The 18,699-nt window shown below is 37.8% G+C and overlaps 1 protein-coding gene across 6 annotated transcripts in view; it reads left to right on the top strand.

The window, feature by feature from the left end:
• Nucleotides 1-18,699, top strand: part of LMBR1 (limb development membrane protein 1) — a 69,548-nt gene that overhangs the window by 31,990 nt on the left and 18,859 nt on the right. For 4 of the 6 annotated variants that reach the window (XM_058824878.1, XM_058824916.1, XM_058824906.1 and 1 more), the window contains 4 exons: nucleotides 11,216-11,342; nucleotides 11,548-11,616; nucleotides 13,971-14,035; nucleotides 15,108-15,180. In XM_058824878.1, the coding sequence (XP_058680861.1) occupies nucleotides 11,216-11,342; nucleotides 11,548-11,616; nucleotides 13,971-14,035; nucleotides 15,108-15,180 (334 nt within the window). The remainder of the gene's footprint in view (nucleotides 1-11,215; nucleotides 11,343-11,547; nucleotides 11,617-13,970; nucleotides 14,036-15,107; nucleotides 15,181-18,699) is intronic. The other 2 variants (XM_058824925.1, XM_058824887.1) reach the window with 2 other exon arrangements.

Raw genomic sequence — 18,699 nt, 5'->3', positions numbered from 1 at the left:
GTAAAATGGATTTTGAGATCTCAAGAAACTTGAACATTGTTTGCAAACAGCATTTGACTGTGCTGTATGCTTACTTCTACCCTTGACTGCAGCATACACAGGCCACTGTGTGTATGGCTCACCAAATAGTCTTGAGGTGCCCTGATGACAGTGGATGTTTATTTGGTGTTTAAGCTCATATTTATTTGTCTATAAAATCATTTAGCATGAAGTGAGACTTTAGTGCTCTGATCTCTATGAAATGTTTACTGGTATGCAACTGAAATATTGTACATTACATTACAACCCATTTACTCATTCCATTAGTAATGCCAGAGACAAAAGTTGTTTAATCAGCCACATCAAAAGCAGCTGTTTGGGTTTGTATTTTTGACATAAGTTAACATTTTAAGTTCAGATATGAAGTCCAGTTTTTAAACTGGAGTCCTTTAAAATCACACCACCTAAAATTTATTAGAGTTTGTTGTTGTTTAGAAGCAGATCCTGATGATTCTGGAATTTTGATTTGGCAAGTAGCTTGATTATAGTTTTTACTTCTTCTAATTAAAATCAAAGTACACTTAGCTGACAGTTGTACAAACCCATAATCTGTAGGATGTAAGGTGCAGATGTATTTAAGGACTGTATGTAACTGTAAATCTTGCATTAAGGATGGTGCCTCTCCTGAATCTTTGTGTGGTTGCTGCTTCCACCAAAGTCTCAGAAACAGCTTCTGCATGGCTAAATGTAGAATGTGTTTGTAATTTGTCATGTAGAGGGTAACCCCATCTAATACTAACAATGAGAAGAGTTTATAGAACAGCTGGGAAGGGAAGATGAGAAGGTTTATAACTTGTTAGCATGTAACATTGACAAGTGTCACACTGAACTCTGAAAGCATTGTACAATTATAGCTTTACCAAGTCCTTTGCCTGCACTTCTGCAGAGAAAAAAAAAATATTCTTACCTTACAGGTATATATATATTAGCAAATTAGAGTTTGGTGAGTGTTTGGCCTGCTTTTGTGAATCTGTGAGTGGAATCTGTAACTCTACTGTAGATTAGTGTAAAAATGAAAATACCTTCCTAAAAGTGATGTCTGCTGTCCTTTCACAATGGCTGTAAGAGTATGAAAATTACTACAGGTAAGTCAAAAGAGGTTGGGAATCCTGGTTGTGTTATTTTTTTGTATTTCAAAATCTTGACTTCAAAACACATTCTTTTTTTTTCTTGGCCTAAATGTCTGTATTTAGACATTTAGTATTGAAGGCTGTGCAGGACAGGTAAATAACAACCATGTATTTGTCAGCTTAAGGCTGTTTCACTGAGAGTGAGATAAAAAGAAATTCAAGCAGCAGTGGCCAGGAGAGAGAAACTTGCTAGGTGAGGAATAATGGCTTAATGTGAATTTGGTTTTGTAGATATATAAAATATTTTATCAGGTTTTTATAAGATTTCTTGCTTAAGTCAGTATAGGCAAAAATCTGCCTTTTTTATATTAGGATAGGAGATCTGTGGTTTGTTGAATATAAGTAACAGTTCTGTATCTGGGGACAGCTGAGGGGGAAATAAGGGAATGTTGGTTGTTGCACACATTGGATCAAGATGTGATGAGATGTGATTTGTGCTCAGTTTCATTGAAGTAGTTAAATGTCAGTTGGTTGCTTCCATAAATTAGATGGTACTTCGTTTAAAGAGGCCTCATGGAAGGTACAAAAAGTAGGCTACCAGGAGATAAAAAGATGGTAAAGTTTATTTGGTGCAGCTTTTCTGCACTGGCTGCCTCACTGGCTTCGTTATGTGGGCAGGGGTTCAGCCTTTCTGCAGCTGTGAATGGGGTTGAGATTATAATTACTTTTTGTGACCAATCCTGTAATGTAGATAGGAAATCAAAATGTGTCAGGTTAGTTTGTGTTCTGGCAGTGTTTTAATATATTTGAGCTGTGGAAATTGATAGTTGAACTGATGATGTATTTTTATCCCAGTATCACTAACAGTAAGATGAACCTGGTGTTGTTGGTAGTATTGGGATAAAAATACTGCACAAAGAAAATGGGGTTATTTTGAAATGTGTTTTTTTGACTGACTTCTCTAGCATGCTTTGAGAAACTCCACTAGGTGACACATTATGAGTAGATAGAGGCATCTGTAAAACAACTCAGTTTTGGAAGCTAGCACTGGAGCATTAGTTGTTCCACCTCACCCCAGGCAGGAATGGGCTGCATCTCTGAACTTTTGTGCTTTCCCCACGCCTACATTGCCCTGAACTTGCACGTTTGTGCTGTATGTAGCAAGTTTGTGCTTTGTAGAATTTCCACAGCTTCTGCTAACAGCCTTAACACGTAGCTGGAAGCCTGCAAATGGAATAAGAGGAGAATATTTTCCTCTGCTGCTCTCTTAGGGGATAAATTGAGGGTTTTTTTTGCAGATTTTATTTGGTTTTAGGATAGCCTACAGAGTTCTGCACAAGCAAAAATGTTTAAACATGTTCAAACATGTTAAATACTTCTACTACTTGTAAAGTGTACAAATGGTACAGCTACCAGTGCTAAGCTTGAATCTCTTATTTTATCACTGATGTAAACTGAAGCACTGGCTTCTAAAATATTCTTCCTAAGACACTTATTTTTAAGCAGAAATAAGTAGCTTTTAAATTTAGTTTGGATGGAGCATTCTTAATACCCTCTATAGACCCTTCTGTTTGTAGTAAATGATAGCTGTGTATCAAAAATCCAGAGATGTATTTTTTTTTATTATTTTACTTATCAGTTTATAGTAAAATTCATGTAACAATTTAATTTAAAACCGAAGTGTTTCATGGAAAATTTGCCATCCATTGGGAAGGAATTATTCACACATGCAAGATCCCTGAAGTAGCTGTGATCCAGACCCATTTCTTAGTCAATGGAAACAGGCAAAGAATTTGGCATGTCCGGGTTTGGCATATCTGAGAGGCACACTGCCTTCAAGAGGCAAAGTGAGCATCTTCCCATCTCAGTGTTTGGATTTATTTCAATAAATAGTCAGAAACATTACATTGATTTGCTGTTAGTTTTAGTTGGAGGATATAATTTATTTTATAAAAGTGTCTGGTTATGCGTGAGGACTGTCTTATTAAGATTTAAATATTTAAATATTTCCACATTAGTTAGGGTCTTCATTTGAGTCTCCATTGACATCAAGTAGTGGCTGTTTAGAACAAGCAGAACTTTGTCTCTGTTTTAAATCTATTTATGCACTTTTGTTGCTTTATAATAAAATTTAAAAATACTTTACAGATTTACTATAATTGTAATTTTAATTCACAGAAGAAAATTTCCAGGGAATTTTATATTAAAAGTTGAAAGGTTTAATATAATTGTCTTAATCATTGAAAGGCAATAAATGTTTTTCTAATGGATTTTCATTTATTAAATGAAACTTTACTAGGCAGACACCACTTTTTATTCCTTCTCTGAAAGCAGTGGGTTTTGTATACTGATAACCATGTGATATTTAGGCCTGTAGTCTGTATTACTTATTTGGTATTATTAAAATTACTTCACGCTATGGGTTACTCTGTATTAGGAGTCACTTATTCTGTACTGACAAAGAAGGAGCTTACACATCTGTAGTGAAAATCTGTGAGGCAGACAACAATTTTATTTACAAAGGAGGGGAGGGGGGAAAACCAAAGACTTTCTCCCATCCCTGTGTTTTGGGTTTTTTTATACCTTTTTCAAGAGTTTCCCAGCTTATTAATGGGAATTTCCAGCATTCTGGTGCTTTGGCCAGTTCCTAGAAGTTCCTTTCTTCTTGGGCTTATTCACCCTCTCAGGGCATTAGTAATAGACATGACTTCAGGGGATTTACTTTTGTTTTCTTTATTTATTTTAGAACATTAAAAGTGACCTTTGTGCTTGTACATGTCATTTGCTTTTGGTAGCTGTCTTCAGGGTTTCATTCTGCCAAAACACAATCACAAATTCCAAGTCTTAATGTTACTTATCTTAGTGCTCTGCCAAGCTACAAAGAAGTTGGAAAGCATCTATTTGTCTTCCTATCAGGCCAGTCTAGCAGGAAAGATTCTTTCTGATCCAAAAGTAAATGATTAGAGGGAGGCTCACAGTGTCAGAAATCCCACAGCTCCCATGTTGTTGTTGCAGGTGGCATTGGAAAGTCTGGGAAACTTGGTAGGTGGAGGGAGTGGATCATCTCAGAGCTAATTAGTGAGAGCTGGGCTAATGAATGGAGCAACAGAACAAACTTGTGGGGGAAAGGGGTAACACTGGGACAGTGACCATTTTACTGTGATTATCCTTTCATTTCTCATTTCCCTTCTCCCCAGAAGGTTTGGGTTGGATGTCCACAGATCTCCATCCATTCCCTTTTAGGGCGAGCTGCTGCAGGGTAGTCGTGTGCATCTGACAGCTGTAGGTTGGGATTATTTTATTCCAGTTAGTGTCTGCTTGCATTTGGGCTGCAATTCTGTCTAGCTTTTCCTCATTTTAAGAAATTGGGATGTATTCTGTACTCTAGTATGTATTCTGATAAAAAATTTGTAAGGAATAGTACTTCAGCTAACAGAGAAATGTATTATTTCTCTGTTAAATTTATAGGAGTGATGCCTAATGTGGAAGAGCATCTTTGTTCGATTTATTTCAATCCATGTATTTGAAACAATGCCTTAATTGCTAGGCAGTAAATGAATCCCATTGTATTGTTCTTGCTGGAGTCCATCTTGCATTGGATAATTAAATAGATCCCAGAGAAAAAAGTGAGAAAGAACTGTTTTTTATTCTGTTCCCAAGGACTCAGATCTTCAAGGAGTCCTTGGTTCTTAGGTTATTTCATTGAGTTGTGTGCAGTGGTGTCAACAGGAATGTTTAATGGGTATGGACCCCAAACTATGCTGTAACATTGTGGTTTGGATGCTCCTCTGGGACACCGAAGTAGGGAGCATAGGTTTTCTTTGGCAGAGGAGTCACTGCAGAGAGTGTACTGGATCCTGGATACGTGGCCTCCTCCCCAGGCTCTTAAGTAAAGACATCTTTTTCTTGAGCTCTACTTGAGGGATTTTTGGTCTTTCACTTGGCAAGCATAACTCTAATGCTTATTGTTACATGTCTTTAGCCAGTACCCAAAGAAAAAATTTTGGGTTTTTTTCCCAACAAAACTTTATTTTTTCTGGATTTTCAGAATTTTCTGAATTTTGTTACTTATCCTGTGTGGCTGGTAAGTTTGTTAAGTTCAGTGTTTTGGCCTCCTACTCTTGCTCCATTGACAGCGTGGTAACAACTGTGAAACCATTTGAGAAAGGATACTAACAGAAAAATCAGCTGAAAGTTGCTGGGAATGTTTTATGACTGAATTTTTCATGTTTGTATTGTGCAGAAAATAAATATAAGCTTTCAAGTATACTTGTGAGGAAGAGTGCACATTTTAATCTTAAAATCCCTGTAGGCTGTGAAGATTCTGTGGGGGAAGACACAGTCAGTAATATAGCCTGAAGTATTTGGTTCTTGTATGGGCAAGGAAATGTTGGTTTTCTTTTTCCCCTACTTGAATCTGATACCTGGATATATTACTTCTTGATTAAAATTTCTTAGCTTGCTTCTTGAAGGTTCTGAGTCATTAGCAGCTACATTTTTAAAATGAACTGATTTTGTTTAAAACTACAGCATCTGTTTTTGACTTAATTTGTGTAGTCTCAGGAGGTAGTGACCCCTTGACTAAATATCAGTGTGCTAAATGTAGGATGTGTTTAATGCTTCCTGATGCAAAGTTGTTCTCCTTTACTTATTAAAAACTTGTTTGTGGACTGCCTTGAATAGGTCACAGCAAGGATTGCTCCAAGTCTGGTGTCAAACCATAGAAAGGGGTGAAATGCTTGACACTCATCTCTTCACTAATGCTAACAAATTGAGAAAGAGGGGTGTCACATGCTAAAAATGTAATTGGGGTTAATATATAACATCCCCAACCTCATACTCAGTGAAATCCTCCCTTCTTTAGTGCCTCCACTTCTCCTGCAGATGTTATCATGTGTGTTTGTTGCCATCAGCCCCTCACTGAACAAATCTTGAGGTTACTAAGGCTCCTTTCTGTCACGTGAGAACAATGGGCCTCATGTGTACTTTAAATGTGCCATGATTGCAGAAATGTTTCCCAGGCTTTCCCCATGGGTCAGGGCATGGTGTAAAAAGTGGTGTTTACCTACCTTGCAAGAGGTCAAGATGTCCAAGCAGAACTGTGTTCACATATTCAGCACCATAGAAACTTAGTTAGAACTCTCTGGTTTTGTGTGTAACATGTAATTTTGATTTCATTGATGATAGGGTGTTTTTTTTTTTTTTTTCCTGCACTTTGCAGCTAGGTTAAAATGTGGAATTAATAAAAGCCATTCTGTGTCCTGAATTAGCAATGTAGATCCAAAAATGTCCATTTTATAGCAGCTAATAATATGTTCATCAAAATCTCTACAGTCAGGTAATGGTTCAACAAAGAAATGCTTTTTCTTAAAGTAAGGATGGAGCTGTGGTTCTTTACCTTTACCAGGAATTTTGCCTCTTGCTAAAAGAGATGATAAAATACTGAAAGGTTTTTTGATCATTCATCAGCATTAGAACAACAGAACTCTTGGTAAATATCTTGATGTATGTGTTAAAATCCATACAGCATTGGACAGCATTTAAAACTATGCTTAAATTTCTGAAGAATAATGATTGTGTTTCTCCTCACAACTGGCAGAGCAAAAAATCAGCAACAGATGGCTCAGTTGCTTTCATTTATTTAATAATTCTTTCCTAAAAAATAACATCTTGTGATTTTCTGGCCCAGGTTGTGCCACATGACCTTCCACAGTGTCTCTCCTGGAATATGGTGCATGTCTTAGCTTAGCACTGCTAGAATGGCAGTTGTCAGAGTTAAACTTTTAAACTTTCCAGAGCTTTCATGTGGCTCTTTATGGAGAGAGGAGCAGGCAGGAGGTTTTGTGTGCAGTCCCTGTGAGTCAGGAGAGATCCCTGTGCCCTGCTGGTTGTGTGAGAGGCCTGAACCTGGTGGACAACCTGTGTGCAAGGCAAGGTCTTCACTTGTTACCAGATTGGTGCCAGATTAATGGCAAAGCATGTAATGGTGTTACATTTGTATATTTCAAAGTAATTACAGAATTTTAAATGGAGGAAAAAACCACCCAACACTTTTGCCTCCATTTTCAAGAAGTTTTCCTTTTCCTTATTGAAAAGCTCTAAGGACCTATCACCGCACATGTTATCTTCTAAAGTAAAAGCAGTCTCTAGGTGTTGTGTTGACACATATAGCAGGAAAAGTCTTAATGTGTTATAAGTGGCATAATAATCATCCCTCAACACAAATGTACTGCAGGGAGAGGTGGTTTCCTTGGTAATTATGCTGAGTTGCTTGTATGACATCTGTTATTCCTTCAGGACTGTTGCCATTTGTACTTCATTGGGTTTTTCAGATGAAGAATTACCTTTTTTGGCCATGTGCTGTTTTTTAATATCTTTTGGCTATTTGTCATCTGGGATGATTTGTCTGTGTTAATCAGAATAGAAAAGAAACATGGTAAGATTTTGATGATAGAGAGTAGCAATTAAAAATTTGTCAGGACACTTCTAAAACAATTAAAATCTTTCCTGCTAAAATTAGACTTTTCTGCAAACATGAACCCTTAGGTCTGGTGCTCCAGGCAGTATAAGTAGCTCAGGATTAAGCTGTGAAAACTTTTGATTGTCTTGACAATTGAATTTTAAAGAATTAGAAGTCTGAGAGTCAGGTATCTTTAAGGCTGTACAAACCACAAGAACCTTAGAATGTGTTTGTAGGACAGCTTTTATTTGTAGGCAGGCCTTGAGAGCTTCAAATGCTTTTTTTTTTCCCACTCCCCCCATTAGTGCAGAGAGAAGATGACAGATATTAACAGAGCTCCTGGCAAGTTGCAGTCTGCTGGGATTGATGTGTTAAATATCTTTCCTTTAATAAAATACTTCATTTGGTTAAGTGCTCATGAACTTGGTGGATTTTGAAATCATGCTGTGAGTGAAAGTGTAGGTGAGCTGTGTGGACTCATAAGCTGTGAAACTTTGAAGTTTAAAAAAGAAGTTGGGGGGGTTGGAGGGTATAATCTGTCAGTTCTTTCCCCCCAGTTTTCTTGATAAATAGATAAATTACAGTTTCTATTGGATTATAGTAATTTGCTTCCAAAAGTTTTTATCGTATTTTTTTTTAATCTTCCAAAAGAGACTCCTTTTATGTGTCAGCCTGGAAGGTGTCTGACTTCTGCTTAGGGACAGCAGGGAACCACACAGGGCATTGACTTGCAGGAGTGGCTTTTGCTTTATGGATAATCTGAAACTCAGCTGGAAGAATTTGGAAGGTGTTGAGTGTGTTTTGTTTTCCTGTTCAGAATTACCAGAGATGTTATAGGCTTGTAGTGCAATGATAGTTGATGCTTTATTCTAGACACTTTCATGTAAAAAGACATTAAAATGGAGAGCTACTAAAACCAAAATCACTGCTGAGAAAGAGAAGTACTGCCTTCCTTCAAACTGTCAGGTGTTCTTGCTTCCTAAACACTGATCCTGAGTCCATCTTGGGAATGTGTCCCTCTCCTTTACTGGCATGCAGGGAAGTTGAGGCATGAAGACCAAAGATCAGACTCTTTTTAACACTTCTGCCTTTCTTTTTAGCATGCATTAGTTTTTTTATAATTTTGTTCTTTGTGGTCCAGGTCATCTCTCTCTCCCTCTTGGTGTACACAGCCTTCACTCTTCTCTGCATGTCCCTGGAGAGTAGGAATAACCCCAGTGTGTACAAAAGTGAGGGTGCTTTCTGAACCTCTTCTCTCTGTTCATGTCACTCTTCATTGTTTTTTTCCTCTGATACCTTCAGGGGTATTTGAAGAACCAATCATACTTTATATTGCTTTAACTGTTTCCACTGATAAAATGGAATTGTCCTGGTTACAGATACAAATTTTCTAATGTTTGAGGGGTGAATACCCTTTCTAATAGTAGGCTTTGTGTTAGACAAGACTTTTAAAAAAGGAATATATTTTTCCAGGTCTTTTTACTTCTCTTATTTCTTTCCCACCCCTTTCCCCTGATGCACAGAAATGTAACCTGAAGTCATAGCAGTATTCTTAGTGTACAGCAGGGGGTGTATGACAGGCAACCACTTTAATATGCATTTCCATTGTCCACTTAATTTTATAAGGTTGAGCTTAAAATACACAAAATGGAATTGTGACTTCTTTTTTTTTAACTCCTCTAACTTAATCAGGATCCCAGCATTATTTGGCCAATGAAAAGTAAATGTCAAATGAAAATTTGACTGCCTTAAAATAGAAGTACTTCAGGTGCACCTTGTCTTACTGAAAATGAAGCCAGAGGTTGTCCAGAGGGGTTTTGGAGTCTCCAAGCTTGGAGGACTCAAAAGATTCCTGGGCAACCAGGTTTTGGTGTCTGCTTGAGCTGGAGGTGGACCAGGTGACCTCTGAAGGTCCTTGCCAACCTCAGTCATTCTGTGATTCTCCAGAGGTTTTCTCCATGTACATGGGGGAAAATTCTGTACCTTACTTTCCTTTCAAATAGCAGCTATTTCGCAGGTACTCTAATGTATGTAAGTATGAACTAAATGTGCCTGGAACATTAATGTTTTCACAGGGCACAGCCTTATGGGTGCCTAATTGAGATGAAGTATTTACCTATGTGCTTTAAGTGTCTTAATTTCTTTTTTATCCTGGACCATTACCAAGTATTCATTAGTGTCTATGACAGAATATTTCTATTTATCACTTCCCCAAAGTTCTTTAAAGTATTATGATTTCACTGTATTTAAATGAGTGAATCCTAGTCTGTGTGCTGTGCAATATAAAAATTCTTGTGCCCTGAGCAGAATGGAGAGAGTTGTCAGTGGTAATCTTGCTGTTCTGCAGAGGACTGGTGGAGAAGAGGAACTGGGGTGCTACAAGAGATCAGTGCTCATGGTTAGGATGCCTGGGGTCCTCATTCATGGTTGGATGCTGTGATTATGTAGAGAGCATAATTTTTAGGGTAAATGTCATATAAAGATTACCCTTAAGTAACCCCCTAGTTAAGGAGTGAGGAAAGATGTAATAAAAATAGAAAAAACAATAAAATAAAACAAATGTTCTGCTTTTAACTATCAAGTATTCTTTGCAGTAAAGTATCTCCAAGTTGGGGTGAATCTGTATGAAAAACAAGTTGGATTTGCTCGTGGAGATGTACAAAGAAAAAAAAGTAAAATTGTTATTTAAATATCAGTCTCGTAGTTCCTTAATGGCGTGGATGCATGAAGAAAGCATCCTAATCACTCTATTACTCAAAATTAGTTAAATTAGTGATACCATTAAAAAGTAAATCAGATTTTTTGGTGTTATTTGGTGGGTTTTTTTGGTTATTTGGTATATTATGCATACGCACGCCTATATACGCACGCCTATATACGCACGCCTATATACGCACGCCTATATGTGTATATATGTGTATATACACACACACATACACACACATATATATATATATGTGTATATATATATATATGTGTATATATATATATATATGTATATATATATATATATATATATCTGCGAATGTAGCATCAGCTTTCGGAGCGTTGCTCCCTTTTTCAGAGGTGAGCCCTGCGGGATCTGTGCTGGAGCGGCAGTTCCGCCGCCGAGCGCTGGAGGGCTCCGCAGACTGACGGCTGCCCGGCGATTTCAGGGGAATCGCTACATTGTACCTGCGCGGGGTTTAAGGCTTGCCGGGCCATTTGGCTATTTGCCATAATTGGCTTTCCATTCCCTTGATTGGAATCATAGATAAAAATTTGCTAATCCACTTTCTTTGCTGAAAGTATTAGAAAAGTAATCCATCTTTTAAAAATGCTCGAACAAAATCATATGGTATAAAGAGTACTTTATGGAATAATGAGATTAATGAGAACTGTAAGGCATATGCAATTTAAAACGTTTTTCTTTGGGTTTAAGGGGAAAAATGCAATCTGGGCACTATAAAGCCATAAGTACTTCCTTTTTTATGCACTACCTTTTAAATGTGCATTACATGTTATGCTTTTGTCTGTGATAAAACGTGAGTATGTGTTTAGGAAGAAGGAGCTGCTATTTACTTGTAATTTTAAAAGGGTTTGAAAATACCTGATTCCAACTTCTTGGCTATGTTTTTTTCCTCCCTCTCCCCTCTTCTGCCCATAGGGCATCAGAGCGAGGATCTTGGAAACCCTTGTAATGCTCATTCTTCTTGCACTGCTTATCCTTGGAATCGTATGGGTGGCTTCAGCACTCATAGACAATGATGCTGCCAGTATGGAGTCTTTATATGGTATGGAATGCAAAAACCTTCACCCACTTTCATTGTAAATACAGAAATGCAGGTTTCCAGTTATTTCTAGTATATGCTATGTGAGTATTGCACAAGTTGTGAAGGAGGTGTCTTAATTCAGTCAGCACAATTTTGAAGTTAAATTCTGTGACATAAGCAGCCTCTTGGTAATTAGCTAACACTGTGCTCAATGTTTTCTTTACAGACCTCTGGGAATTCTACCTCCCATATTTATATTCCTGTATATCACTGATGGGATGCTTGTTACTTCTGTGTAAGTATTTTCCTCATTATTCCAAAAGATGGATGGTGTTATGGTGGGGGATTTTTTGTGTATTGTGTTCAATTTTTTTATGGTTAAAAAACCAGTTTTGATTGTGAAAGTTAAGTGGGATTTTCTTTTTTTTTGATTAAATTTAAATTTAGGTGTGAATTTGTTAGGTTTGAGTTCTGAAGTTTAAATAAATGGTACCTTAAATTTTTGAGAAACTTTCCAACTCACCCAATTTTGACTAATAACTTGTTAAAGCAGGTAGTTGAAAAATAGGGACTCTATTCTGCAAAGAAAAGCACAATTTTTAAATGAAATGTCTGCAGGAGGCTGGTAGTATGGTGAGAAAATTATTTTGGAACATTTTGTCCTATATTCAGTAAACTACCGTTCTTCCTTTTGTAATTGAAAATGTATAGGCAGGAGTTGGAAGACTGCAGCCAGCTTTCATAATCACGCAGCTGGGCTCTGGCCAGTCTGCAGGGCAGTTACACAATAGCATCTGAAACAAATGCAGTAAAAAACCCAACTTACACTGACTGCTCCTAGCCAGAGTTCAGTCATTCATGTTCAGGGGAATAAGAAACATGATGGAAGGCTCCAAATCCCACTTATAATCTCAGCCCCTTCTTTGAATAATTTCTAGAAAATTGCTGAGAGGAACAAAACATCTCCCTTTCTAGATTACTGTGGTTTCATTCCTTCTCTAAGCTTGACAGGTACAAAGCTTATGTGGGGCTGTCACTGTGGAGAAAGGGTGGGGAATGATCATTTGTGATATCCTTTAAACAGATCTATGAAAGAGACCTCAGTGAGTCTCCTTAGGTTTTCTGTATGTGCAGGTTCTCAAATCCACTTTGGAGGAAGGTGGGAGGATTAAACAATGGGATCCTCAACATCTTATGCATGCTCTTCCAGAGTGGCATTCACAGAGGTGCTGAACACTTTAATGGGAAGTTGGTTTGCAAAACTTCAAATCTGCCCTGCAGTTTGCTTCAGTAGAGCTGAAAACTCAGCTTGCTGAGTTCTGAGGCTGTTGTAAACCAGTTCACTGAAGTTATTGTGACTAAATGCCAGGTTTTGGAGATGTGCAACTTAAACAAATCCCTGAGATGAAGGCCCTCCAAGCTGTTAGTTCTATGTAGCTGAAAGGTCAGTTTACAGCAGTGGGGCAGCTGCTGGGGTAGAGCTTTAGATCTTCAACTGGTTTAATTGCTGAAACAATGTTTGAGTAAAGCTTATTGCAATGGTGATTTGAGCATCACTTCATTTGGCTTTTTCTTCAGGATTCTTCTGCAGTAAAGGCGAACTAGCTTAAGCTAGATTTTTGAATACTCTTGTATTTTTCCTATAGTATGCAGTAGCTATAGGGAAACACTAATTAATAAAAATAAATGCAGTCCTCACAATAAAATCTAAATCTTGTTTTTTTTTTGGCAACAATGTTTTACTATAATGGAAACTATAGATGTATATACATGCTCATCCATACTGTTATAAATTCTTTCATCTCTGGCATGTTTTGGCATTTGAAGGCAGTTTTCCTTAAACTGTTAGAATTTTCTATTATCATGGCTGAGCCTTTCTCCCAAGAAGCAGACATGCATCATTCCTGGAAACCATCACAGGCTAGGATCAGAAAGAGCCCAGTGTTATTTCACAGAAAATAATCTAAAATCTGGTAGCTGAGCCTACTCTCAATGGAAGTTGAAGGATAACTTTCAGCAGAGCAAAGCAGCTTCAGGATCTCTTGGCCTTGCAGCTACACCTGTGCTAAAAGATGAAATGTGCCCGAGATGCTCTTCAGTGCTGTGGCCAGCCAGTGTCACTCCATCCAGGATGTTGCAGTTAGCAGGTGCCTGTGCAGCTTTGGCTCATGATAATGGTCCCTGGGCTGCCTCAACTCCAGAACTGCACTGAGAATTGTTTGGGAACGTGTTAACTGGCCCAGGGTAAATCATGCCAGGAATAGTTCTAGCAATTTACTGGTGTAGGCAATCCAGTCTTAGAGCCCAGGAATGCATCCTGGCACTGCTGAGTTTACTGGTGAAGACATAGCCTCAGGTGCCACATGATTTGAATAATTAATTAATTAGTTGAGCAGGTTTAAGATCTCCAGTTATATGGTGTTCCTTGTTGACAAAAAGTCACAGTTAAGCTCTGAGGGGAGAGACGCTTGTCTTGATCAAAATCGTATGATTACAGTGTGCTTGAAAGTTCATGTTGGAGCTTTAAGCTCTTGCTCTTTTCAAAACCAAAAAATGGTGATATGTGAAATAGCACACTAAGCATCCAAATAAAAACACCCGCTCTTTGACTTACAAATTACTGTTCTGCATGCTCTTCCTCCCCTGCAGTGTGTACGCCAGTGGGGCTCTCGAGGATGTTTACAGTTATGGGTCAGTTGCTGGTGAAACCAACAGTAAGTGCTCCTCAGTTCTGTCCTCCTGTGCTCCCCAATTCTGTCCTCCTGTGCTACCTGTGAGAAGGTGGAATGGTATTTGGGTACTTTCATCTAGAATGCTTACACTTTTACAGGACTCTTCAGTTCATCAGTTTCTATAACCGCTATTTCTGTTTTTTCATGTAGCACTAAAGCCTGGTTTTATTCCCAAGTTTTTCTTATAATAATACAGACTTTCTCTGATTTTGCTGTTTATGTCAATGCTACTAATATTTATTAGCAGTATTTCCTTCTGTGTTTTATCAGTGCCTGAATATGTGGGCATATTCTGAGTTTAGTTGCAAAGAACACAAGAGCAAAGAAAGTCTGGGTAACAAGAAGGGTTCCTGGGGTACACACAGATGGGTGAAATGTGGGTAGTTGTCATCTTTAAGAGCTTTTTACACACAGATGCTCTTTGGTTCATGGTCTGGATGCTGTGAGGGAAGGAAGAAGTTTGTACCACATACAAGTGCTCTAGTGACTTCAGTGTCACATGTCCTAGTTTGTAGTTACTAAAATTTGGGTGCACTTAGATCTTGCTTTCCTTTTCGATAATTGGTTCAACCCTGTAAATACAAAGAAAATACCTACTGTTTTTATCTCTAGTCTCAAAGCACCTGGTAGCTGAGATAGACTGACTTCATTGATTTGTTTTAGCTTATAGCAATTTATATTTTCATGAAATACTGGCTTATGTGAAAAGTTGCTTTTTAATACAATTTTTCAAAATCTTTAGTTATTTCTGTTTAAATTTGGTGTGATGTTTGATATGGTTTGAATATAGGTCAGACATTCTGTTCTGTCTCTTTAAATTGAAACTGAACATAAAATCCTTAGCTCAAAATCAAACCTTTAACTTTGCTACAGTAAAGATACAGTTGTGTAACAGAATGGAATAATCTGTGAATTTTTTGTGTCACTATTGTAAAGTTGTAGACCGTGTATTGAAAGTTCAGGTTACAGGAGCAAAGTCAATCTGATTGTGTGAGTGCAGTCAGGAAAACAAGTGTCTCTGATACTCAGTTCATGTTTCTGTTTGCAAATACAGATCCTGGAAGACCTAGATGAGCAGATGTATATCATCACTTTAGAGGAAGAAGCAATTCAGAGGAAGCTTAATGGTATGTATGCTATACCTGTAATGGTACTGCTTCAGATACAGTATTTAGAGTAGAGTGGTTCTGGTCAGGAGTTTCTGTTGGTCAGCCTCTTCTCTCAAAACAGAAAATTTAAACATCTTAGCCTGTAACAAATGTTACAGGTGTACATTTCCTCACCAGGTTTTCCAAGATTGGTTCTTGTCTATGTGTGGTTTGCTTTGTTTTTGAATTGTTCATCAGCTCTCTAACATGGGAATCTTCTGAGCCTGAGAAGGCAGTTGAGTCATTGTCCAGACCCACCACCCTTTCAGCAAAATAGCTTGGATTGGTAAATGACTCTATTTCAGCCTTGTTTGAAGGACAATGAACTTACATTAGCAAGAGGCTTGACTTCCTGCAATATGAGTTTTTGTTTCTAATTTGGAGGATTTTTTGTGTTTTGGTTGATCGTTATTTAAAATCATAGGTAGTAATCCATTAAAAATCAGAGCACTCTATTATATTCTAGGAGTTATTTGGTGAATTTAAAAAATAAAAACATTCTATTAATAAGTAAGGAAAATTACTAATTACACAAATGTTTTTAGAATTACTGTATTTAAAATTTTACTTAAAATTTTGCATTTCTTGATAAGGTGTTTTTGTTATGAAGTGTTTAAAAACATGAAGTATGAAGCAAAGTATGAAGTTTTGACTTAGAAGAGAAAGGAGTGTTGCAACAGGCAGGCACCACTTATGGAAAATTTATTGGTTCTATAAACCTGGAAATCATGTTGTACAAATCTTCTGACTTGCTTTTAACTGCATGATAAGCCATCCATTCATAATTTATGCAATTACTGCAGTTTTGAAAACCAAGGAATTTTCAGGTAAAAACAGCACAACAATGTATGTGTCATGATGACTTATTTTAGCCTTAATTTTTAAAATTTCCTGGTTTTTCTCTCCTGCTTTTCAGTCTTCTGTCATATATCTTGAGCTTTCCTTCTTTGAGGTCTCATTAAGTCTCCTTTCAAAGTTGCTTGGTCAGGGGAAGTACCTTTGATAGCAGAGATCATGGTGGTCATCTTTATTCCAGGGCTCAAAATTTGTGGAGGAGTAGTGATTTCCTTGTGCTGAAATCAGCCATCACTTCAGTTTAAAAGTAACATTCACCTTTTCAGGTCTTTATAGTGACACACTATGTGTGCATTTACACAGACACACAAAAAGGTGCAGGCAGTGAGTGTCTTTGAAGCTGTGATGGGGTGATGATAATCATTGTGTGTGTTTGATGTTAGGTGGGAACTGTAAAATATTTGTTACTGAATATTTTATGTTGTCATGGTGATTCTACTTGTGTACAACACAGAGCAATGTCCCAGTAGTTATTCAGGAATCTATTGGAAGCAGTGTTCAGATGGGGAATGTGATTATTTAGGTGATGCTTGGCTGCTCTTTTTCTTGCAGAAGTCTCTCAAGAGTTGTTTATATTGCCGTTTGATATCAGTTGTGGAGTGGACCTGGGCTGTTTGTAGGTGCCTGCTAGCTGGGTATGGATTTAGGATGTGTGCTGGGAGCACCCCTGACCATCAGCCTAGGCTGTTTGTAGGTGCCTGCTAGCTGGGTATGGATTTAGGATGTGTCCCACGAGACTGGATTTGCTTTCAGCACGTGGCTTGGTATTCAGTGAGAAGTGGAGCTGAGCCCACCCATATTCTATGGAGCACTCATCAGCCTGCTCTTGAGCAGTGAAAGACATGGGATTTAATGTCCTGAGACAGGAGAGGAACTGGATTCCCTCTGTTTCAGTGCTGAGGGAATGGCATGGACACCCCCAAAAGGAATGCTTGAAAACCCCTAGGTTGATGTACAGAGAAAATTAAAGGACTTAAGCTGAAAAGTAAATGAAAATCTAAACTGCATATTGCATGGAGTTGGGGCAAGGTGTTATATGTGCAGGAAGATACTTTGCAGGATTTTTGTAGTAGTTTTTTAGTAAATTTAAGCACAGTTCTCATTATGGTGAGCATGGAAACCTTTTTCTTCTCTTCCAGAAGCCTTTCTAATACATAAAAAATCATGCCAGAAGCATTGACATCATTATTGCCAGAGCTATGAAGGGTCATGTTTACCATGTTTATTGCCTTTTCTAAAGTGTGTATAAATGGGGGTGGTGCTAATTACATCAGTTAAAGGTGTCTCTGATGCTAGAGGCCATAATCTGTGTTTTAGCACACAGATTGTCACTGTTGCTGTGTCACACTGGATATATTCAGTTACACACTTCCTCTGCCATGGCTGTTGCAACTCTCCCACCATGTTGGTGGTGGAATCCATGGTGCTTAAGTAACCCTGCTGGGCAAGTTTCCAGTAAAGTGCTCTGAAATTAAATACTTTATTTATATGTATAACTAAAGAGTTGAATTTTGATTAAAATGAAGAGGACCAGAGCAGAGGCTTAAGTGATACCTGATGATTGTAAAGCTTTTCATATTTGAAAATAAATCTATCTGTGAAACTGTAGATCTTCTTTGTGGGAACTAATTTTCTTCCTCCTCAGGTGTCTGCAGTGTCTAACTGAAAATCAGAGGAGGAGGGAGGGGAAAGTTTGATTGTGTTATCTACCCCAGTATTTTTATCTATTGAAGAGATACTGGGCTTTGGGAAAATGTTTGTTTCCAGTGTATTATATTTCAGTACCCACATCACTCCTACAGTTGAAAAATAAAGCTGGGACTTTTTTATATTAAAAGAAAAAAGTTGCCTTCAGCTATTAGTTTTCCTGAATCCAAAGAGACGGGTGGGGTAGGATCAAAAATACTTACTTGATCAAAGTTATTGGCTCTGAAGGTATCCTTACCTATGTAAGAAAGATGAAAGGTGTTGTTTTTATTGCACACTAGTAACAGTGTAATTTTGAACTAATTGGTGGTGAACTGCCAATCACCTTGGGGGAATGCAAATAGATACTCTTACAATTTCCTTTGAGGTACTGAAATCTTATGTCGGGGCTGGAAGAAAAACAGAATAATACCGTTAAATTGACCTTAAATGAGCTGCTTTGTGGCTTTCTTGGAGAATCCCTTCTAACTTTTCATTGCTAGTCCAAACAAGTCTCGTCTACCAATTTGATTTATTGGCTAGACAGCGCTGACATTGAACTTTGTGCGTGTTTGAAATAAAGCTAATGTTAGAGAGCTTTTAAGAATTTAGCTGCATCCTTTCCAAATACTCTTTTGACTCATCTGAAACCTTGCCTCTCTCATAAAATATCCTTTTGTATAGCAACCTGTTGTTTGCAACTGTTTTTAAGGAGGAACTACAACAGCACTTAGATATGATTCAGAATTTCTACTGACCTGAGTCTTAGGGACCTTCTGTGATGATGCTGATTTGTTGGATAGATTCCCATGAAATCAGTGTTTTCAGCTCTGGATTTTTGTGTTGAGGGGAGAAAAAAACATAGATATATATTGAACTGAGCTTTTCCTCAGAGACTCCTAAATCAGTTACAGAAAAGAAGAAAACATCAGATGTTGACTTGAGTTTTCCTTCTTG

Source organism: Ammospiza caudacuta, chromosome 1 (assembly GCF_027887145.1).
Source record: "Ammospiza caudacuta isolate bAmmCau1 chromosome 1, bAmmCau1.pri, whole genome shotgun sequence".
NCBI classification, from domain to species: Eukaryota; Metazoa; Chordata; class Aves; order Passeriformes; family Passerellidae; genus Ammospiza; species Ammospiza caudacuta.
Note: the sequence above shows the minus strand (reverse complement) of the source record. Positions and strands in the feature narration are given on the sequence as shown.